The sequence below is a fragment of the Lissotriton helveticus genome, chromosome 7 (genome assembly GCF_964261635.1).
Source record: "Lissotriton helveticus chromosome 7, aLisHel1.1, whole genome shotgun sequence".
Lineage (NCBI taxonomy): Eukaryota > Metazoa > Chordata > Amphibia > Caudata > Salamandridae > Lissotriton > Lissotriton helveticus.
Window position 1 is genome coordinate 1,559,762,385 of NC_136068.1, and position 25,087 is coordinate 1,559,787,471.

At 42.4% G+C, this 25,087-nt stretch overlaps 1 protein-coding gene across 1 annotated transcript in view; it reads right to left on the minus strand.

Annotated features, from left to right (window-relative positions):
• Positions 1–448: 448 nt before the first annotated feature.
• LOC144767539 (galactoside alpha-(1,2)-fucosyltransferase 2-like) overlaps positions 449–25,087 on the minus strand; it is a 201,200-nt gene continuing 176,561 nt past the window's right edge. Inside the window, exon 4 of the mRNA XM_078650960.1 lies at positions 449–1,676. Within this exon, the coding sequence (XP_078507086.1) occupies positions 591–1,655 (1,065 nt within the window). The 5' untranslated portion in view covers positions 1,656–1,676 and the 3' untranslated portion in view covers positions 449–590. The remainder of the gene's footprint in view (positions 1,677–25,087) is intronic.

Below are 25,087 nucleotides of genomic sequence, written 5' to 3' on the forward strand. Positions count from 1 at the left end.
CAATGTGATTCCTTCAGGGCATGGACTATCAAGTCCATACCCTACAGAAACTGGTGCTGCATGCACATGGGGGGGTCACAACATGTGCCCTCTTGCATGCACCCCATGGTGCGTAGGCTTTGATTCATCCCCACCACACTTTCCATGAGGTTGCAGGACCGTGAAAAGTGTGGCAACCCCTAATATGCTTGGTGTGCCGCAGCAGCACCACCAGAATATTAAGGTCCTCAGGCCGCAGCACCACTGCCAGGGATCGTGGATCCTCGGGTGTCCAACCACCACAGTCCTAATGCAGCAGGTGGACCACTAGTCTGGCGGTCCGCGGACTGCCACCAAAGGTTTTGTGAATCAAGAACTTGTAACAGGGGGCCGACATGTTGTTTTCCAAACAAAATTAGAGAATGCTAAAGAAACATGGTTGTAAACGACATATTACAGTTTCCAGAGAATGTGCCAGCTAAGGGTCTGTAGCATGCCTTAAAACTGTTACTTGATGTATGTATACCTCGATATTCTAGGTTAAATATTCAGGGGGAATGCCATGAGAACTGAATATGTAATGACATTCTACAATCAGTAGCTGCACACAATCACTCTCTGGTTAAAGTTTTTTTGGCCAGAAGAGGTGAAAGGTCAGCAGGGATGCCAATCCATTCTGGAAGGAATGCTGCATCATAGTGGAAACGTTTGAGGACTGGCGAATCAGGCAAAGTGTAGTTGTCAAGGTAAATAACCTCCCCGCCCGCAAGGTAACCTGCCCAAATTCCAAAGGTGCCGATGGTCATGATGGTGTGGTTGCAGTGGGCGAGGAGGGCAAAGTCCTTCCCCGGTGATGTCTCATTGCTGTCACCGGAGAAGTAGACATCGCCTCTGGAGCTGTTAATATTTTTCTTGCACCACTGCATCCCGTTGCTTGTCACCACAAACACAGGCTCCTCGTATTTATCTCGAAAATATTTCATAGCTTTTTCTAAGTAGCCTTTATCAGCTACTACCCCTTTCGAGATTATGGGCATTGTTGTAAGATAGTCCCCTCTTCGAACATGAACCCCAATGTATGTTACATTCTTCCGAGAGCCCTTTAATGTCTCCAAGTACAGATTGGCCTCTTCCTTGATAAAGTCATGGAATGTGAACTCTCTGAGGATCTCATCTCGAATGTGATGGTAGAAGGTCCAAGACCAAGAATAGCCACCCAACCTCACATACTTCCCACTGATGTTCTTGTACTCCTCAGACATCCAGTTATGTAGCCAATACGTTGTCCACTTTATTTTGTTGGCCACTTCTTCATGCACTTGTGGCAGACTTATCTTGAAAATCGGAGCTAGCCTATTAAACATGCTTGGTAATATATAAGCTGGATGCCCGTTTAGTTTGGCCAGAGCATATAGCACTGCATACTCACCCATTTGATTTCCGAGACGACCAATGGAATTCACAGTCCATGCCCCATCAGCGACGATATGCAACTCATTCTTTAAAATATTAGGTTCCTTATGGAAGCTGGTAATATGGTGGACTGAGTAAGCAGTTGTACATTGACTCGTATTATGGTAGTAATAAAACACAAAGCAAAGCACAAGAAGAGCAACAAAAGCATATATGAGAAAGAAAGTCTTTCTGCTGATGTTCCCAGTCAGTAGCTGATTCATATTTGCTTTTTACTGTTTGACCTAGACAAAAAGAAATGAACAACAATGAGTTGTCTTCATTCAAGAGATGACATTTCAATGTTTCAATTGTACAGGCCTTTTTGTTCTTACCTACACTGTACTTTGTATCTTGTGCATTGCTCAATAAAAAGACGGAGATGTGTGCACCTGTTGTGAGCACATAATCTGTGTATATATGTTTGAGACCTTGAAGAATGCCTATTGGCCCTTGTGGCAACAGCTGTGTGAGATCATCAGGGTCAATAAATTGGAGTTTGGAAGGTCAGATCATTATAAGACTGGACAGGCTCATTGTGGCCCCTGAGACACTTTAAGACCTGGTTTATAGTTCAATATCCCCTCTGAAAGGAATTGTAAGACTTCTGAACAGTGCTTTCTGAAGTTAGGGCCTGATTTACAAAAATAAACTTTCACTATATCAAACCTTGTGATTGGAAATATTGCAAGTTTTGCGACCCCAAAATGCATTTCATAATGTACAAAAGCCATTTTACAAGTTGGAAAAGTCATACTGACTTGTAAAATGGCATTTGTTTTCTGATTATCAAATTGGGAAGTCCATCAAAAAGAGCACTCTCTCCTATTTACAGTTTGGAATGGGTAAAGTAAATTTTTTGTGACTAAAAATGATAAGACAAATCATTGATCAGTTACACATTCATTACCATAAACTGCAGATCTCTTCCGAAACACATGGAGGATATTTTTAACTTAATAATGGATCTCAAACCGGACGCTCTGTTTCTGACTGAAACTTGGCTAAATGCCAGTGCGTATCCTGATATTGCTATAGCCCCACCGTCAAGTTATACCCTAGTCAGAAGAGATACGGTGAACCAAATTGGGGGAGGTATAGGAATCATTTTCAAAAGAGAATACTCTTGTAAATGGGAAGAGCTAATGCTAGCCAATTGTAAAGCCGGTCTTTTTGAACTTGCTCTGTCACCACAAACCACTTTCATGGGAATCTTGATATATCGCCCTCCTGGAGCCACCGGAGAATGGGTGGCAGCCTTCCCTGAATACATCACCCCTTTGCTATTAGAAGCATCCATCTTCATGATTTTAGGAGATTTTAATTTGCACTTCGAGGACCGTACATGCCCCATGGTTCTGAACTTCCTAGCCAACCTAGAAGCCCTTAACGTACATCTATGTAATACAGGCGCCACTCATACAGCAGGCCATCAATTAGACCCGATTTTTGCCAACTTTGATGGCCTTAAATGTGAGCCTGCATTACCTTTACCATGGTCCGACCATTATCTGATCAGATTTAAGATCAGGCTACCAGATAATAAAGCTGTGAACAGGCCCGAGAACTCTCATTTCAGAAACTGGAAAAAACTGAATATAGACGACTTGAATTCCCAGCAAAAGAATTCCAGGCCTATTCTAAACCTAGATGACCTTAAAATAAGGGATCAGGATAAAATTACCCACTGGTTAGCCAAAGCTGTAGAGACAGTTATTCCACTTACAAGGAATAAACGGAAATCCGGTAGACCCCCAGTCCCATGGTTCTCCGAAAGGCTAAAAACAGAAAAAAGCAAATGTAAAAAGCTTGAGAGACAATGGAGGAAATACTATGATGTGGACAGCAAGGAAACTTACAAACAAGCCTTGAAGGCCTACCATCTGTTATGCAAAATAACAAAAGGAGATTTTACCAAAAGTACCATCTTAGAGGCACAAAACAACTGCGGAACCTTATTCAAGGTTCTAAAGGATTTAGCGGGTGCTGCACATCAACCAGAACCCCCAACGCTGTCCACATCACAATGCAATGGCCTCGCGAAATATTTTAATGATAAAATAGCCAACATTTACTCAACCCTTAGTGGAGATGAGGTCCTTACCCTTCCCCTACTGTAAAACCGAGAGCTAGGGAGCTGGTAGACACTTCTGGGAATTTACTGACAATCTGGCAACCCTTAGACCAGCACACATGTGTAGAAACTCTTAACAGCATTAAGTCAGGCTCCCCTAATGATCCCATACCAGCAGGTGTTTTTAAACAACTAGATCCGACATATTAAATGTCATTAGATTACTGCTAAATACGTCATTAGGAGAAGCGATAATGCCAGCCAAATGGAAGCACGCGATGGTAGTACCGCTACTGAAAAAAGCAAACAGCGACCCAGAGATCTTCTCTAATTTTAGACCGGTATCACTTCTCCCCTTATTCTCGAAAATTTTAGAAAAACATGTAAACAAGCAGTTGGCGGAATACATCACCACCAAGAAGCTACTACATCCCTCTCAGTCGGATTTTAGAGCCGGGCACTCGACTGAATCCACCTTACTAGGAATTACGGAAATCATCCGTCAAAAGCTGGACAATGGGGGCACGGTGGCACTCATTCTTTTAGACTTGAGGGCCGCCTTTGACACTATATCCCATGAAACGTTACTTGAAACCCTAGTGGGAATAGCGGTAAGTGGCGCAGCACTGAAGTGGCTAGAAAACTTCTTAGCAGACAGATCATAGAAGGTATTCTCCAAAAATAACACCTCCAATATTATAACTTCCCCGTATGGAGTCCCACAGGGGCCAATCCTGAGCCCGCTGTGTTTTAATATTTATATCACCCCTCTAGCGAGCATAGCTGAAAGATTTGGTCTTACAATCTTTTCATATGCAGACGATGCACAACTGGTGTTCTCCTTGTCATCAACTGATAAAAAGAGCCCCTCCTCTCTCCGCTCTGGATTACAGAGCATGGCAAAATGGATGCACTCCAAGAAATTTAAATTAAATGGAGATAAAACCGAACTGCTAATATTCGGTGAACAAAAAGATCTGTGGGGACCAGTTCACTGGCCTATTGAAATGGGTCCTCCCCCGACGGCAGTTCCGTCAGCCCGTAATTTAGGAGTAATAATTGATGACAAATTGACAATGCGCGCTCAGGCTGCTAAAACAGCCTCAGTCTGCTTCGCCATTCTCAAATGGCTGAGAAACATTTTGTGCAAACTCCCTGAAGGGGTGCAAAGAACGGTAGTTCAGGCCTTGATTGGTTCAAGGCTGGATTATGGTAACATTCTGTTTTTAGGTCCTAAAAAAGAAATCACACGCCGATTACAGGTCGTCCAAAATGCGGCAGCCAGGATACTTCTCCATCTACCTGCGCGGGCGCATGTATCGGAACATTTACGTAAACTACATTGGCTCAAGATGGGCAACAGAGCTAAATTTAAAGCTTTATGTTACATGTTCAAAATAAACATAGGGGAAGCACCAGCATACCTTTGCAAACTGGTCTGTAAATACATTCCGACTCATAATCTCCGTTCAATCCATCAGGAGAGGTTTGTTGTCCCAAGATTCAAACGAGCACGACTAGGTGGACGCTCCTTTGGATACTTTGCGCCAGTGCTGTGGAACTCTATCTCGCTCACACTGCGCCTAGAGGCCAACTACATAAAATGTAGGAAAGGTATCAAGGCATGGCTTTTCAACCAAGAATAAAAACTAGAAATTTATGACCCCCTGGTAATGTACGGATCCAAGGAGCCGGGAAACCCTCAGGGTAGCTGTTGCGCCATACAAATGGAATGAATAAATAAATAAATAAATTACTAATCCCTGAGTTTGGGAGGTGGATGCTGATGGATTAGCAAAGTATAAGCTGCCCCTTTGTTAATTGCGTCAGTGGCCTTGGGGAGAGGGGGCGGTTGGGAACTGAGTAGGGAAGAATTTCTTGCTTGGCATTTACAGGGGTCACACATTGTGAATAGCCTCTTTAATATTCATTAGACAGGCCGTCATGCAACCTCCTTTGTGTGAACAGTTTGAAATGTGACCTATTAGTACATAAATTACAACACAAATTGTATTCTAATTGATAAATTAATCGGTGTGAAAATGGCACATCTCTGATTTGTGAATGGGACAGTACAAATGGCCCATAGGCCCCTCATAGGACACTTTGGTCCAGATTACAAATACCGCCAGACTCCTCGTGGGCCAGACTAGTGGTGGCACGGTGGTGGCAGTCTTGCGACCACCACATTACAACCCTAGTGGTCGTGCCACATTGGGACTGTTCTCTGGCAGTGGTGCGGCGGTCCAGGGGCATCTAAATACTTGGTGGGACCGCTGCGTTCTCAACAAGAATATTACGACTTTCATCACCACCACTGATTTCATGGAGGTCTTTCCTCCTTGAAAACAGTGGTATTGAGGGACAAAAGGGGGGCCTGCAGGGCCCCTTTATGCCTCACATCTTGTAGACAAGTGCCTCCATGTGGACATGCACAGACGTTCCGGCACAACATGGACTTTTCAGTGCATGCCATGCTGGAACTTCTTTTGATGCTCCCTTTGCAGTGCTTATTTTATAGGCACAGCTGTGGGATCAGCAAAGGAAATGGCTGCCAGTGACAAAATAAGTCATTATAGAGCAGGCGGTCCTCACATGGGTTTGGCAGTGTTGTGATGTATTCCTATAGGTACTGTATCGATTCCCCTATTCCTGACCCTGGTTTGGTTAATAATTAACTAGCAGCCATCCAACGGTGCAAAAACCGTTATCTGATTAAGCCACACCACGGCACAGAAGCGCGTTATCTGATTAGGTCATAACGCATGCCATCTAATTAGACAAGCGATATTCCTCCAGCCCCTGATAAGGCATACGGAGTTCTCAAAACAAATCAAACCTACAGCGACCTGGGAAATTCCCATAGCCATTGTTTTGATTTCACCGAGAACTTCAGCAAAAGAATGTGCGAACGAGCCCGTTCATATGACATCCTTATTGACGTATATATGTCCATCCTTACGTCAATCTCGGCACCTTTCAGGTATAAATATTACCGACATTGCCTTAAGCAAACACATGCGGTGGTGACGAGATCGGAGCAGCGAGACGTGCTGAGGAGCCCAGCAGAGAGCGAAGCCCACAGACGCTGCCCCGCCTTCCTGATGCGCTGAGAACGAGACGCTGCCTTTCTCCTGCCGAGAAATCCAGCTCCGGCGCTTCCAAGCAGCCCTCGCAGGCAGCTGGAATATCAAGACCTGGGATAAGAGATACCAGCCCTCCATCATTCTAGATCTCAGGTACAGAACTGAATAACCCCTTGCAGAGAATTCTCGAGTCAGTCCCTTGGCAAAACAAACTTAACTTAAACTGCTACTTATCTACTCCCGCCCACGTACTAGGCTTAGGTCAGGTACATTGGGGTAGGCGTGGTTAGAAGCACCAGTTGAGTATGATTAGTCAAATGTATATATGTATGTATCTATTTTATCCATTTTAAAGTATCATATGGCTCAGAAACCATATCAATGCTTTTACAGTATTATTTTATAGCTCTGTCTCTACTGTATGCACTTTACTTAACTACAAGTATTGCAATAATAGCGATTCATTTCTCTTGTATGAGAAAAGAGACTGATCAATAAATAACATCTTTTATTGAACCACGCCCATCTCTTATTTCTCTACAAACTGGTGAAACTAAGAATGCACGTACTGACTGAGTAAAATAAGTTGTCTATTGTTTTCACACGACTCTAGAGATACACTCTTGATTAGGGGAGAGCAAAGTTGTCATGTTCTATGGTTGTCAGAAACTAAATCCCTTCTTGTCTACCCAGGGAGGTTAAAATCCTCCTTGCCTATTCGAGAAAGTTTCTAGTGAACTCTGAGCTAGCTGGCAAACACAAAACGTTAAGTCTAATATCGTCGGTAGAAGACCTAGTTAACCTCTGCCCTAGGTCTATACTATTGAAGATATTATTCCAATGCGCAGAGCCTATTGGGATAATAGGAACTACACTACATGGCGCCCAACGTTTGGATAGGCGATAAAACTAACGCAAGACATTAGAGTAACTCAGTCGTGCTTTTTCACACAGAACCCCTTTTTTCCCATAATACTCCAAAGACGTCTGGAGTGGGTAAAAGGTCATATCCGCCAAACCCCGCAGGAGGAAACTCCTATGTATGGTTCTTGGTTTATTCAACGTTGAAGGATACACTGTTCCAAAATATTGTGCATCTAATCTTTGTTTCCATAGAAACCTGATCTGCAAATAAATAAAATAATCTTCTTGACAATAGTATGTCAGAAACTGAAGAAGAAAGGGAGACAGCTAGACTAGCAGCTGAACTCCTAGAAGCAGACAATACTCTGCTGAAATTTGACCCAAATGCAATACTCATCCCGGTCAACATAAGGAAATCTATAACTCTAAAACTTATAGAAAATGGACTGACACCAAGAGGTGGTACAGTCATATTCGTAATTGAGGCACACGAATATCGGCAGACAGAGGTATTCTATTCATGGATAAACTTTCCAGCAGCAAACGCTGTAACAAAGGACTTCCACTATTACAAAATAGAGGAACCTCCTAGTGAGTACACTCCTTTCGAGGAAGTGGAAATACCCTCAAATTCCAAGAGCACCTGCTCTTGTTTAATGGAGCCCTAAAACATAATAATCACATCACCAGGCTCGGTCCACTAGGTAGACCAGGAGCAACGTGGTCGGTCCTAGCCGGATATACACCACATCCAGACATTGAAGAAATGCCTGCACCAGAGCTTTTAACACAGCTAAAACAATTAATAAAAATACATAGACAATTAGTTCAATATGTAATGCGGACTTCAACAATCCAACTAGCAATTAAAATTCCACAGCTGACCAGTCATCAGGGGAACACAAATAAAATTACACCACAGAACATACAGTCCTGTCTAGGTAAGGTACCCGCAAAACGGGAACAAATTCCTTTCTGGCTAGCACAAAAAATAACTCAAATAGAGGCGGTGTTTCCAGATACCACCCCTGTTGAGAAACATAGGATTCTGACTATCTGTCTTCCAATGGGAATCGCACCACATGTGGAGGACTGTGACACTTGGGGAACAGTCTTTGCTTCCATTTACACAAAAACACATGGTGTACCATCCATGTCAGTAATACCAGATGTGCTAAAACAGATTCAAGATGAATACGGTCCAGAACCCGCCTTAACTCTCGGTATGAAATTACTGAAAGATTTCAAGCAGGTCTCGGCAATATTATTAGCCAACATAAAGGGAGAAGCAGCAAATGTGGCGATTCGCCAGAGGTTAAAAGAGACAAATATAGCAGACCAACAATCTGAAATTGCCAGAATCATAGAAAAATCCTATGAAGAACTAGGAAGAGATAGTTTGGGTGGAATACCAGTGAAACCCCAACTAGTTGAAAGTCCTGAAAAGGTATTTATAAAAAATAATTTAAATAATCAAAAAAAGAGCTGGAATGGAAATAAACAATCCAATACTAAAGAAAAAAGATTCCAGTCCAGAGGAAGGTCTCCTTGGCAGAGAGAAAGATCTCCCGACCAAGGACGCAAATCTCCCCAACGGGAGCCCTCTGTGAAAAAATACAACCTTAGAAATGGGGATAATATAAAGAAACATGATAGATATCAAGATATTGATACACGTCCCTCTCAATCTTTTCAGACTTCCTCGCAGAAATCGGAAAGAAGAGGACGATCAGAACAAAGGAAAGAGCACGTCAAGTCCAAAGACAAAGAACCTGCTCATCTGAATAAAAAATTACAATGCTAGACAGCGCAGCAGAAGTGAGCATAGCTCGCAAAGTCCTTATGAATCATCTGGAGACAGTGGACACGAATGAATACATTCAGGTGGAAACTGCAGATACCAGAGTTAGCAAACCTCATAAAATATATGAAATAACATTGCGTATAGAGGGGGATAAGACTAGAAAAATAAGGGGACTATTTTGGGATAATTTGTCCAAGGGCTATGACATCCTTCTAGCTGAACAGGACTGGCCTCCAGAGTTTGTCAGGGAATGCCCACATGGCGAAGAAATAATTATGCCTGCCTTCTCAAACCATGTTCCTATTCATAAAAAATATACACTTGCAAGAAAGTGGGCAGTAGCTCAAGCCCCTGCCTTATATAAAAATCATGTGGGATGGGATGAGGACTCTCCTCCTCACAAAATCCAGTTAAAATCACAACCTACTGCCCAGAGGCAGTACCCGATTAAGCAAGAAGCTAAAAAACAGGTAAAAGAGATCCTAGATCAACTTGAATACCAGGGGGTGATTGAAACTTGCACCTCACAAATGAACAACCCTTTGTTTCCTGTCTCCAAGCCAGACAATTCATATTGTCTTGTTTTGGACTACAGACACCTTAACTCATGTTGCAAAACATTTGCAGTACAAAACTCGCACAGTGCTGCACTAATGAATAACATAGTGCGCAAAAAATACAAAACAACCTTAGACATTTCTAATGGTTTCTTTTGTCAAAATATAGCACCAGAGAGCAGATATTTGACGGCGTTCTCAATAAATGGCACGCAAAAGAATTTCTGTCGTTTGCCCCAGGGGTTCAAGAACAGCCCAGGATTATTCTCAGCGAGGGTAACAGAGTTACTACAAACCTATGATGACGAGGCATTATCTTATGTCGACGACATCTATCTAACAGACGATGACTTGGATACTCACTTGAAGAGAGTGAACACCATAATACTTGGGTTTGCAGCAGAGGGTTACAAATTCAACTTTAAAAAGTCAAGAATTGCCCATCTAACAGTCCTATTTTTAGGATATGAACTATCAAGTGAAGGCAAAAGCCTGGCTGACAATTTCCTAGAGAAATGTGCTGTAATCCAAGCACCAAGAACACTAAAAAACCTACAATCAATTCTAGGCTTCCTGAATTTTGGTAGAACTTACATTATAAATTATGCAGAGAGAATTAAACCTCTCTATGATCTAATAAAACCAGATTTTAAATGAATCAATTGGACTCAAAAACACACCGAAATTTTGAGATCTTTACAAACAGATATGTTAGTTAAAACAAAATTACAAACACGTGACAACACACGAAACCTTGTGATTCGAGTCATCCCAGGAAGATGCGGATTCACATACCTGACCTCTAATGAGGGAGAGAAGGTACCAATAGCATACAAATCACATTTGTACACAAAAGCTGAAATGAAATTTAGCCCAACGGAAAAAATTCTGACCGCGGTACAGACTGCTGTAGCAAAGGAGCGGGCCCTAGCACAGGGTAAACGAATAATCATCGTGACACCGATACCAGCCCTAGAGGCGGTAACAAAGGCAAGCATTCCGAATGCTAAAGCACTCCATCCAAGATGGATACAGTGGGCTAACTCTCTTGCTGCAACAGACGTGGTATACGAATTTGATCCCAATTTAAAAACACAAGAATTTCTCCAATATGAATTTGAATGTCCTCCGCCGACCGAAATTCTGCCTCTAGAAGACTACGGCTGTATAATATATACAGACGGATCAGCACAACCCACAGTGGGGGGTAAGCAAGCTTACAGTGCTGCGTGCGCGATCGTTAAAGGTCGCTGGCACGAAGGAAAATTTAAACTAGTGGTCACTAAAACGCAATCTCTAGGAGACTGTACAGCTCAAAGAGCAGAACTACTGGCATTCAAGATGGCGCTTGAAAATACCGAGAATTCCCCACACTTATTGTGTGCGATTCGTACTACTGCGTCCAATCTTACAATGAATATTTGCAGATCTGGGTTCAGAATGGTTTTAAAGATGCAAAAGGGGGCACAATCAAACATAAAATGCTTTGGGAACAAATAGTTCTTTTTCAAAAAGAACTACAAAAGACTCACGTGATACATACACTGAGTCATCAACGTGATGGCGTTCACGTTGCAGGGAATTCATTGGCTGACGAAGCAGCGAAGGCAGCAGTGCAAATGGCTTCCGTAGCTGCTATAACTCGGTCAAAAACAAAAATAGACAGCGAAATATTACAGGCTGTCAGCGCTACAGAAAAAGATGCGATAGAAACACTCCCGAAAGGCTTTCCAGTAAAGTACTCATACATAACTGATGCAAATAATGTTCCGTTTGCTCGAATCCCTGGAGTGGGGGATAGGGCAATTCCAAACATGGAACATAGGTTAGGGCTCATTATAGCGGCACACGAAGGGCTTGCTTCTGTACATGCTGGCGTTTCAGACACAGTATCATTATTAAAACAAAGATACTGGTGGCCACAAATGAGAAGACAAACAAGGAACTATGGCCCACATGCATCATTGTGACATTTTGCACTTCCTAATTTGCGAAAAATAAGGAATCGCAAATTAAGAAGTGCAAAATGCTATGCATCATTATTTTCGGTATTCATTTGTGATTCGGTAAAAATCGCAATTTTTACCGAATCCCAAATGAATACCGAATTCTTAAGTTAATTTTCGCAATTCCCATTGATTCCTATGGGCCAAAAGGCCCATAGGAGTCAATGGGAATTGCGAGTGGCACTTTGAAAATTTCATGGGTGCAGGGGGGGGTCCAAAGGACCCCCCCATGCATCCCTGAAATGTATTTTTCGCATCATGTGTCACACACACATGTCCTAAGGACATGTGAGTGTGAAACATGAATGTTGAAAAAAAACATTTTAAGCATTTTAAACACTTTTTCCAAATTTACCGAGTGGTTCAACCACTCGGTAAATTTGGAACCCTAATTGCGAATTTCCACTTGTCAAACTAATGATGCATTGCTTTTAAGAAGTCGCACATCTGCGACTTCTTAAAAGCACCCGCAATTTTAGAACTCGCAAAAATATTACGAATTCTAAAATTGCTTCATGCATCCCAAAAAGCACTTTTGCATTCGCAAACGGCCGATTTTAAGGAATCGCACCGTTTGCGACTACAAAAATGCTTGATGCATGTGGGCCTATGTTCTAGAATGTGAAATATGTCATAGAATGAAAGTATCAACAGTGAAACGACCAGCACAGACGCCCCTTCTAATCTCAGATAAACCATTATCCTGTGTTTACCTGGACCACTGTGGTCCCTTACAAAGGGATGGTAACTATAAATATATCTTGGTCGCAGTGGATTCATGCACGAGATTCATATGGATGTGGATGTGGCCCCAGCGATCGGCTGACGCCAGAACTGTTATAAAAGATTTGCACATACGCAATTGGCATGCTACATTCTGATCAGGGTCCTGAGTTTAGCTCTCGAGCCTATAAGGAGGCCATGACCAGCATGGGCATTGCATTGTGGTATTCTTGTCCATTTCATCCTGAGGGAAACGGAATTGTAGAAAGAAAAAACCGTGACATAAAGCAATCTATAACAGCAAAGGTATTAGGTTCAGGAGCTGGGTGGGTCAAACATCTAATAAGCGTCCAACGTAGTCTAAATAACCTGCCAAGGAATTCTCTGAAAGGGTTCAGTCCGTACGAACTATTGTTCGGGACTAGAATAATAATCCAAGATCTTGATAGTCAGACTTCAGTGGTTAAAGACAAAAGCTTTGATATCAAAGATCGTTTGGCTATTTTGCAGGACTTAAATGAAACAAGAAAAGACCTGAGCAACATAAAACTGAAACAACAGCCAACAACCACTGAAGAGAAACCACCTGTCCCAGCAAGGCCTGTCTGGATTCCAAAAGTCGGGGATCTAGTCAGAGAAAAGATCGCGGTAAAGAAGGAATTTGGGCCTTCTTACAGAAAAGCAGTTCCTGTCTTGTCTGTCAACGGGACAAGATCAGTAATACTACCGCCCCTTGCTGGTAAAAAGGAGAACTGAGTTGTATCCATCGACCTGGTTAAACCACAATCATGTGGCCGATAACAAACAGTAGGCCAAGTGGACTCCCAAGAAGTAGCAGAACACCAATGTTTGCTACGAATACAGAGGCTCAAACTGGAAGACTGATCACATTTGGAAATCTACAGTGAATCAGCAAGGACTATGCAACAAAGCAATGGAACGTGAACCTCTTAAAACCCAAATTAAAACTTTTCATCAAGAAACAACAACCTATGATGATGTGACTGCAGACTTTGCTAATGAAACAAAGCAAAATCCAAAAACAATTGGAACAATTGACAGAACAGCATCCGGCTACTTCATCAACTTCGATGATTCATCTGAAGACCTGAGTGAAGCAAAAAAACAGCCATCAACAAAAACTTTTAAAGACAAAGCTAAGGAACTTTTTCAACAGCTGAAAGAAACTTATCTGATCTCTCCATGGATTGAATTTTGGGTGGCCTTCGGTGCATTTATCCTCATTCTTTGGCTCATCCTAGTACTATGTTTGGGACATTTCATTGAAGGGAAATATGCTAAAATGGACACAGCAAGCCAGAAAATCAACTTGGTCCTTAAACCACACACATCTTCACACATCGAGAAAAGAGAACTTTCTTCAGTAAACTTCACAGCCAATCCTATACCAGGCGGTGTAGCATGGGACAAAACTGATTATGAAATCTATGGTCCGGTTGAAATTCTGAAGTATCCTCACCAATTCAAGATCTCATTGAGTGACTTTGTAAAACCGAGCTCATTTGCAGATGATTGGGACTTTGAAAGTATCAATGATATGATGTCTGATCTTGTTATGTCTGCTAAATTCACAGAACATGATTATTTGCAGGGTTCGTCTAATTATGATCAGATGTTCTGCTACAACAATTATGGTAACCATTATCTACATAAATCTGCTCAACCTAGAAATGTTTTAAATTATAACCAATGGGAGCATTGTGCTACTCCTCCAAAAGATAGCTCAAAAACATTTTATGATAAATATTCATACTTTTCAGGGTTTAACACAAGTAATGCAGAAACATTTTATTTCAAATTGTCAAATAAGACAGGTATGAAGACCATGCTTACAAACACAAAATTGATATATTCCGATTCATTCTTTGAACAAATGAATACATTTGGGTTTGATTTCTGGAACAATAATATTGAAGCAAAAATAGTTTGGGGTACAAGAGATTGGCAAGTACAGGGTATAGAATCATTGTTTAGAGCCTGCATGATCCCAGAACAAATTATATTTTTGAATGACACTATTCAACAAACTACCTGTCTTGGCTTAGCCAAAATCAAAGATTTGAACAAACCGTCTATTCCAAAGCCAACAGTGAACAGTAATAGCTCTATAGATGTTGAGATAGACGTAAACCATATATTAAACAAAAACAGAACACATCCTGAATGGAAAAAATGGTTGATCTGGCCCACAGATACAAATAACTGTCAAGACAGATTCCTGAACAAAGAACAGGGGTTCACATTGACTAGGCCAGACCCTAGATATTCCAAAAGACAACATCCAGGGATAGTAACAACCTACAGCGTGGGCAAGCTCTGCCTTCAATGGCTACAAACGTCCACACGGGCTGAAATTAAGCAACACCTAACTTTACTTACAGAAGGTGCTGACTTGCGTGATTTCATATTGGGACCACGCAAACAGCGTCAGAAACGTTTCATAGCGGCCTCTATATATGCAGCTTATAACGAAATTTGGAAAGTAACTCAAATTGAGACAGCAGAAAAAATACGGGAAATTGACCGTATTAATTTGGAAAAATCACTTTCTGTTGTGGACAATGGGTTAATGACTCTGTCCTCCAGAATATATTCTCTGGACAGCATTGTGTCTTCAGCAATCGATATAATATCGCAAGACTTACTGATGTTACAACACGGTCAGTCCCCATTGCGTTCTATTGTACAGCTTGGCTGGGCGTTACAAAATTTGCGTTCTGGCTATGTGCCTTGGCGTTTAATCAACACAACGTCATTATTTAATATCTTTAATCTCACTGATAAACAAATCAGTTTGGCACAGAAGGGTGCGGACTATACAATTCTGAGCATTGAAAAACTTGAGAGATTACCATTGACAATGTCAGAACGACCTGTCATTGAATGGATAATACATGGAATAATAAATATTCCGATAACTACTTTCCAGTTTCAATTCTGCCAAAAATATATACCGGCAGGCCAGTATGAAAGGTTGGGTAAAGGATACATTAAGTCAATAAGGAACTTGCCCTATACACACGAATGTGTCAGCAATAAAGGCCAGAAAGTGTTTCTCAGTGGCGATAATTGTGCAAGATCACTGAGCGGTACACTTCTGTGTCAGGGTATTAGTTTGCACGGAGCCTGTGAAGGGACTTCAAATAACCTTTCATGTTACCAGCTAGGCACACCTGCAACACGAATAGAACAATTCTTTAGGAGACTCTCGAACGGGAGTTACATTCTAATTGTAGATCGCAGATGTTGTAGTTTGCTGCCCGGAAAACCTTATCTCATAAATGTGACTAGGAAGGTCATGTTATGTGAACATGTATTGTTCCCCAGCGACTCTGCAGACAGGGAGGCAAGGTTATGGCCCGATTTGAAAATTGCTTCTATTCGAATAGATACTCTAAGCAGAATGAAAACTGTGCTCCTACAGACGCCGACGAGGCTCACGTCATCAAAAGAAACGTATGATCTCCAAGTTGCAAGGACAACAGAAGAGATTCATTCATTGTTATCAACTAATTCACCCATACATTTCGCAGAAATACTGAACGAAATCTTAAATATTTCTGATACCACTGGGATCTCCAGTGTATTTAAAGCAGTGTTTTCGGGTGCTTTAACTCCATTCAAAGCCATCCTGGGTATTTTTCCAGACTTTGTCCATTCCATTTTTGGCGGACTTCCTCTCCTTTTAGGACTAGTAGCGGGTATTCTATTTTTGATCCTGTTATTTCGCTATGGCAAACCGTGTCACAGACAAAACACCTGGACAAGGGAAGAAATGATTCTAGCCATTGGCTACCGGGACCGGGTAACTAAAATTCTTGGACTATCCCGGCTTAGAGACCTGAACATGACTTGGTTTCTTTCACTTAGACCAATGTGGCAAAATTGTGTTATGCCTGTATTAAGATGCTTGCTATGCGGCGAAGAATTCGTGTTGGACACCTGTCTGGCACTACAATCGGACGTGCCAATGGAAGCAGATACCTTGTTGGGTCCGGTAACGGCTCATGCATTGTGCTGTCCCCAGCGGCTACCAATCCTGATGACGGCATTCGTGGAGTCTTCACCACTACGATTGAAGGGTAGTGAAGTACAAGATGAAAGCAGCATCGATCAGGTACGACCTTCAGTCAGCTATGCTGATCAAAACATCAATGGAGGCAATCATGCTCAAGCTCATGAATGCATGGTAGCAACCTTTTCCGAATTAGTGGAACTTACGCAAGAAGCTGTTGACAGTTTTTTCAACAGTCTAAATGATATGATGTTTTCACCAGAACAGCAGGAATAACTTTGAGCAAATTGGCACTCGGAGTTCCCTACATGCTGAATTTGGCCTTCAACTTTTTAAAGAAAAGCGATATGAAAAATGCTCTCATAATTTTTTCAGACTGCAAGAACTTTTCCCCAATTACAAAATATTTACGATTTTTGGGACACTTATCTTCTGCTTAAAGTAGACGTTATTCTTAGAGAACTAAATTTCTATTTTTAGGTAGTCACAAGACATTCACTATGCTAGCACTGTTATACATAAATTTATGATTGTGATGAAATGGTCTCGCACTTTTTTTCTGTATTAAGAGCCATTTCATGTGTGGTTTTCGCATTTAGATTATGCTGAATTTTTAACATACGAGTAGCATTATTAGACAGCTTGTGCATATAGTATACGTGACAGTATATGTGGTTGTGTTTCATATATTCTAAGAAAAATCCAATTTCCGGAATGCATATAAATGTATTTTTGGGGTGGTACGGTATACACAAACGCTACTGATATTCACTATGCCTAGATTTGTAAATATGGACATAGTCTACGTGGAGTGGGTGTGATGTATTCCTATAGGTACTGTATCGATTCCCCTATTCCTGACCCTGGTTTGGTTAATAATTAACTAGCAGCCATCCAACGGTGCAAAAACCGTTATCTGATTAAGCCACACCACGGCACAGAAGCGCGTTATCTGATTAGGTCATAACGCATGCCATCTAATTAGACAAGCGATATTCCTCCAGCCCCTGATAAGGCATACGGAGTTCTCAAAACAAATCAAACCTACAGCGACCTGGGAAATTCCCATAGCCATTGTTTTGATTTCACCGAGAACTTCAGCAAAAGAATGTGCGAACGAGCCCGTTCATATGACATCCTTATTGACGTATATATGTCCATCCTTACGTCAATCTCGGCACCTTTCAGGTATAAATATTACCGACATTGCCTTAAGCAAACACATGCGGTGGTGACGAGATCGGAGCAGCGAGACGTGCTGAGGAGCCCAGCAGAGAGCGAAGCCCACAGACGTTGCCCCGCCTTCCTGACGCGCTGAGAACGAGACGCTGCCTTTCTCCTGCCGAGAAATCCAGCTCCGGCGCTTCCAAGCAGCCCTCGCAGGCAGCTGGAATATCAAGACCTGGGATAAGAGATACCAGCCCTCCATCATTCTAGATCTCAGGTACAGAACTGAATAACCCCTTGCAGAGAATTCTCGAGTCAGTCCCTTGGCAAAACAAACTTAACTTAAACTGCTACTTATCTACTCCCACCCACGTATTAGGCTTAGGTCAGGTACATTGGGGTAGGCGTGGTTAGAAGCACCAGTTGAGTACGATTAGTCAAATGTATATATGTATGTATCTATTTTATCCATTTTAAAGTATCATATGGCTCAGAAACCATATCAATGCTTTTACAGTATTATTTTATAATTCTGTCTCTACTGTATGCACTTTACTTAACTACAAGTATTGCAATAATAGCGATTCATTTCTCTTGTATGAGAAAAGAGACTGATCAATAAATAACATCTTTTATTGAACCACGCCCATCTCTTATTTCTCTACAAACTGGTGAAACTAAGAATGCACGTACTGACTGAGTAAAATAAGTTGTCTATTGTTTTCACACGACTCTAGAGATACACTCTTGATTAGGGGAGAGCAAAGTTGTCATGTTCTATGGTTGTCAGAAACTAAATCCCTTCTTGTCTACCCAGGGAGGTTAAAATCCTCCTTGCCTATTCGAGAAAGTTTCTAGTGAACTCTGAGCTAGCTGGCAAACACAAAACTTTAAGTCTAATATCGTCGGTAGAAGACCTAGTTAACCTCTGCCCTAGGTCTATACTATTGAAGATATTATTCCAATGCGCAGAGCCTATTGGGATAATAGGAACTACACTACAGTGTGGCGGCATGGCAGTCATGCCACTGCATCGTCAAACTTGCAATCGAGCCCTAAGGGCCTAATTACGAGTCTGGTAGTCCCACTATGACCACCAGACTCGTAATAAGGCCTTAAAAGTGTGGCAACTTTGTTGGAATTATGATACTCCACATATGAATGAGAGTATTTATTATAATTCAAATAAAGTAATCTATACAATAATATGTCCCTGCAAAATGTATGGAATGAGCTTTATGATGGCCGGGCGATTACTTATCTTCAAAAAGATCCTTAGTAGAACTTGACCTCAGTCACTGGCCTACTCTGTCCCCAGCAGCTCCGCACCTCCTACATCACTGCTGAGCCCCCAGCCTGGGTGTTCAATGCTGCTGTCTGCCCCGTTGTGTGCCAGTGCCTGCCCTGCCTGTCTCCGCTCCCTGCGTGGCATCTGTTACCATTTAGGTGAGTGTGTTGGGTAATTTGTGTATATCTGGGCTTTTGTACTGTGTATATCATTGTTTTTTTTTCCCCCTGTAATTCTTGGCTTCTCTGTGCCCACGTTCTCCGCTTCCCTTTCCCGCTGCTGCTGCCCCATGGCCCCTTCCCGCCTCCCAGCTGATCGTCCCTCCCCTTCCCTACATAATGGCGGCCACTACGCGGTTGCAGGCAGTGGGCGTGCCGCTGGCACGCTGTGTGTGAACTAAGGCAAGCCCGTCTTCGGCCACTGCCAGGAACCCTGGAACTCCGACCTTTCATCGCTACGATACCACCACCCTCCTGTCACTTAACGTCGGAAGACTCAGACACTCGCTGTTATGTTTCATATAGGTACCCTAATATGGGCCTGGGTAATATCACATACCTTCCTCTACATTATCTCCCTTATACTACATAGTAAGGAGCCTTTAGGATTGAACTTTTACCTAGTTCTAGTCCTGGACACAGAAGGAGGGGTTTCTCCTGCACACTAGCATCCTATAACTTCATCAATAAACTCATACAGCATGCAAGAATATTTATAAGGGTTCTTGGAAACCAGGCAGGGGCTACACCCCATGCATAATATCTATAAACAAGTTTCATTCCATACATCATCCTCAAATCCAACAATGGCTAATACAAAAAACAAGGGACAAAGGAACCCTAGATACTTTTTGTATAAATACAGCACATCTTACCAGGCTTAGAGAGAGGAGACCGAGACTTCCCAGCAGACACACTGACCACAAACACTGAGGCTCCTGCATGCAGACGTTCTAGCTGACAGTGGTCTAAGACATCCCTCGCGTCTAACTCGTGACCAGGTTGGTGTCCTACACTCTCTTACTTCAGGTAATGGGGTTAGACTAAATCGTAGAGGGATTCTTGCCTTCACACCTACTCAGCTGCTAGGTACACTTAGGTACATCTAGGACAGGCATCGTAGGAGTATGCACTCTCTTTTTATCATGCGTTTTATATTCATGTATGTATTCATGACTGTTGAGGGTAGAACTGTACTATCCTTTTATTTTCACTGTACTGCTAATCATATATACCTGCTACTGTCTAACGGTTGTTGCAGCACATCTATTCTACACTAGAAGAACAACTGTGCAATACATTTTTATTGTAAAACGCCCAACTGTTTCTTCTGTGTAAACTCTCTGAGACCGAATAAGCGAGCACAAGTGACTAAACGAAAGGTAGTACATTGTTTCAACGATTCTGAGGGATCAGGGTTGTCATGTTCTGAGGTTGCCTAGAACTAGCCTCTCCCCGATAGGAGGAGATTCTAGTGGCACTTTGAGCTAGCTAAAACAGAAAGGCTAACATACTCGGCCGGGGATGCTCAGAGTCAGTCTGCCACCAATCTTACATTTATGTTATCCAAACGCGCAGATCCTGTATGGGTAATATAGGAACTACGTGACATGGCGCCACCAACATTGGTTGGGCACTTATTTAACAGTAGAATCTGAGCAGTTCAGTTGTGCTAATTCTCCAAGACCCCTACTCACAAAAAACAGAGACGTCTGGAGTGGGTGGGCACAAAACTCCACCTCAGCTGAGTAGGCAAAGTATCCTTTTGATTGGCTGCTGGTTAATCAAGCTTGAAGGACACTTTGTTCCTAAATTGTGCAAAAACCTTATCTTCGTTCCATTGAAAACCTATTTTGCATTCTAAAACACAATGACAAACAAAGAAGTAGGAATAGATGCGTTAGTACAACAAAGGCCTCACTCAGACGAGGAGGAAGATCCAAATGGAATACAGTTTCATCCAAATATTAGACACACACTCACCCTTAAACTACTTAAGCAGGGTTTAACAGCCAGAGGTGGCATAGTAGTAATTGTGATAGAGGCACACGAAGATTTCCAAACAAAGGTATTTTATTCATGAGTTACATTCCTAGCAGCAAATGAAAGAACAACAACATTTCATTATTACAAACAAGATGACATACCAGTGGAATACATTCCATATGAGCACATTCCTATAATGTACCAGGAAAATGAATACGGGTTTGAAGGCGCCCTTCCCCATACAAGAAGAAGAGTAAGGCGCGGTCAGCTAGGAAGACCAGGAGCAACATGGCCGATATTAGCGGACTACACACCACATCCTAACATTGACACAATGACACAAGATGAATTACTTAAACAACACAAGGAGTTGATAAAACTTTACAGAAACATGACACTATTTGGCTTGTGGACACTTACAGTCCAACCAGCAGTAGTTACAACAAATACAGCTCTTACACAAAGTACAGCAACTAAAATCACTCCACAAACATTACAAACAGTAATGTGCAAAATGCAGATGAAACATGAACAAATACCATTCTGGATAGCTCAGAAAATTTCCGAATACTGGCCCTTATGAAAAACACAGAATGCTGACAATCTGCTTGCCCATGGGAATTACACCACAAAGAGAGGATTGTACCTCTTGGGGCACAGTCTTCGCTGCCATCTATACCCGAACTCATGGTATACCACCCTTGGCTGTAATACCAGATGTTTTAAGACAAATACAAAATGAGTATGGGGTAGAACCTGCTCTGAACTTAGAGATGAAATTACTAGATAAGTGCGCCCAGGTATCAGCAATACGATTAGCGAATAATAAAGGGGAGGCAGCATCAGTGGCAATCCGCCAACGCCTACCGGAGTGCGTTCCTTTACAACAGGAACACAAATTATCCAAAATTATAGAAACTGAATATGCAGAATTATGCAGGGACAGTTTGGGTGGGAAAGGTTTAAAACCTCAAACCAATGAACACACCTGAAAAGCACAATTCCAAGCAGACACCTGCTTCTCCCAAAACAAAGTGGGATAATGTTATTAAAAACAAAATAACAAAGAAAAGGGATCTCAATACAGAGGTGGATCTCCTCCACAGGAGCCCCCCGAAAGGAGGTACAACCTCAGGAATAGGAAACATTAGGAAACCTGACAGGTATCAGGATACTAATTCACATTCCTCTTGTTCCTTTCAGGGCTCAACAAAAAACTCAGAGAGAGAAGGATGGTCAGAACACAAAGAAGAGCGTACAAAGTCTGGCAGAATTAAAAGCATTGATACTGGCACTGGTGAATACAGATCACGCATGTTTCTTATGCTAGAACTGCCACGCATGGTCCCTACGCCCGATGCCTCCACCAGCTGCATAGTAATTTGGCAGACGGGCCTTAATGGCAGATGTTGGGCGGACTGCATCCGACAGCCAGTCAGTTGCGGTCTAAACGATACCTTAAAGTGACCCTATGTTTTTTACATCTTTATATATAGTTTCTTCAAATAAAAGATCATTTTTGGGGAGTTGGTGTTTTATTTGTATGAATAAATAATAATAACTTTTTTTTAAAAAAACATTATGGGCATGATTATGAAGTCGGTCGGAAAGGCTCCGAACAGCATTCAGATTTTCCTAAACCGTGTCGGAACTTATGTTTCTGACCGAGGGCCTCATTACGATATCGGTCAAAAAGGCTCCGAACAGCATTCGGACTTTCCTAACCCAAGTCAGAAACCATTTTACCGACCGACTAGGAAACATTTCCGACCGACCAATTATGTTAGAAGGTAACCATTTGGTCTTTCTGAGTCGGTCGGTGCCAAATCGTACAGGTCTATGAGCTGCGCTTCCGACTGACGTATTACAATGTCAGATTCAGACTGCCTTTCCGAATCAGTTAATCTGACGCAAAACAGCTATCGGAAACTGACTTTGGGGGCTGTTGCAGGCCTCCCTTTATCCGGAGGCCTCCGATTGGGGCCCATGGGGGTAACCAAGGGACCCCCTCTTTACAACCATGCACAGAGTTTTATTTGTTTTATTTTTAAAGTTTTGTATAGCGCTAGCTAGACCAGTAGGTATCTGAGCGCTTCGCAAAAACATTGTGAAAAACAGAAGAGCCTTACATTACCTAGAAGGCTGACAGTAGGTAAGCAAACCACAGATAAAGAATACAGCATGAACAATAAATAACTGTGCAATGGAGGGGGAGAGAAAAAAAAAGAGAAAAACAAGGTGATTAGCATAGTCCGTTCACCAACAATCCTTGGATGGGAGTCAACTTGGAATATTGCGGTCTAGGTTAGTTGACGTTGTTCAGGAACGCATTTGTTAAGGAGATGGAGTTTGAGGTCCCTTTTGAAACAGGAGAAGGAGGGGTTGCATCTGAGGACTCCAGGGAGAGCGTTCCATATACTGGGAGCGTTGCCAGAAACGATCGGTATTCGGTGGTTTTCTTTTTCATTTTTGGCTGAATGAGAAGGAGTGAGTTGGAGCTTCTTAGTGTTCTGGCTTGACCTGCTCTTACCAGTTTGTTGTTCAGGTAGTTGGAGGCCTGAGAGTGGAGGGTTTTGTGTGTGATGCAGGCCAGCTTGTAAATACATCTCCCTTCCATGGGAAGCGATTTGAGGGAGTTGAGAGCTGCAGTGATGTGTTCAAATCTTTTTACTCCAGATACAAGTCGAGCGGCCATGTTCAGCACTGCCCTTAGAGGGGCTACGTGAGCTTTTGGAGTCCCTGTTAGGATGGCGTTCCCGTAGTCGATTTTAGAGAGAACCAGGGATTGAACTACTGTCTTGAGGTCCTCATGGGGAAGAAAAGGTTTCAGTTTCTTGAGGTGTTTTAGAGAGAAAAGAGCACTTTTTGCAGAGTTTTTGATGTGGGCCTCCATTGATAGGTTCTTGTTAAGGGTGATGCCTAGAGACTTAACTGAGTCGGATAGAACAAGGGGGCAGTTTAGGGCAACCAGATTCTTGAGCCACTCTTGGATAGGACGATGGTTGCTTTTTGGAGAGAATAGGATATTTTCCGTTTTATCTGGGTTGAGCTTTAAGTGATTGACGTTGAACTAACTTTGGATCTCCGTTAGAGTGGTATTGAGGTGTTGGATGTCATCGGGGGACTTGATTTTGAAATAGATTTGGGTGTCATCCACGTAAAGCTTTTTTCAAGATGATTGTGAGGGGCTCCATGAAGAGATTGAAGAGGGACGGAGAGAGGATTGAGCCCTGTGTTACCCCAAGTGAGAGGTGAGAGAGGCGTTGATGATTTTTGTCCAGAAAGGGGAATTGGTGTGGTTGAGTTTTTTTATGATTGTGGAAGGGAGAGGGTCCATGGTGTGGGAGGTACATTTTAGATTAGAAATTATCTTGAAGACCTCGTTTTCCGCCATTAGCTCAAAGTCGGACCAGTGTGCATTGTTTTTTATCTGGAGGCCGGTCTGATTGTCCTTATACTGAACTCTTTCTGTGTGCTCAAGGGAAGTAGAAAGGGGGCAGGTTATGAGAGAAGGAGTGTTTGCGGTTTGTATGAAGGATTGATCAGTTTTAGCGACTTTATTAGTGAAGATGGTGGCAATTTCTTCACATCGCTCATTTGTGGCTTTGATAACTTGAGAGGGGATGCCGTTAGTTTGGCTTTTGACAATAGTGAATAGTTCTCTCGGTCTGTTTTTAGCCAGATCTAGTTGGCTGCGGCAAAAGGACGCCTTTTCACTGAAAATTTGTTTTTTGTATGCCTGCCGAGCAGATCTAAGTTGTATTAGGTGTAAGGTCGAGGGGGTAAGCCTCCAAGCCCTTTCCGTTTGTCTAAGTTGGCGCCATTCATTGTTTAGCTCCACGTTAAACTAGGGATTCGATTTGGCATTTACATACTGTGCCAGGCACCATGGGGTGCCTGGGGTGACTCTTCAAATCTGAGTCGGTCGCAAACGATTCCGACAAGGAGTCAGTCCAAATGCTTACCAACCGACATCATAATTAGGCCCTGAGTCTGAAACATTTCCGACCGATTTCGATGGAAAGGTAACCGTTCGGTCATTCTGAGTCAGTTCCAACCGGCATTC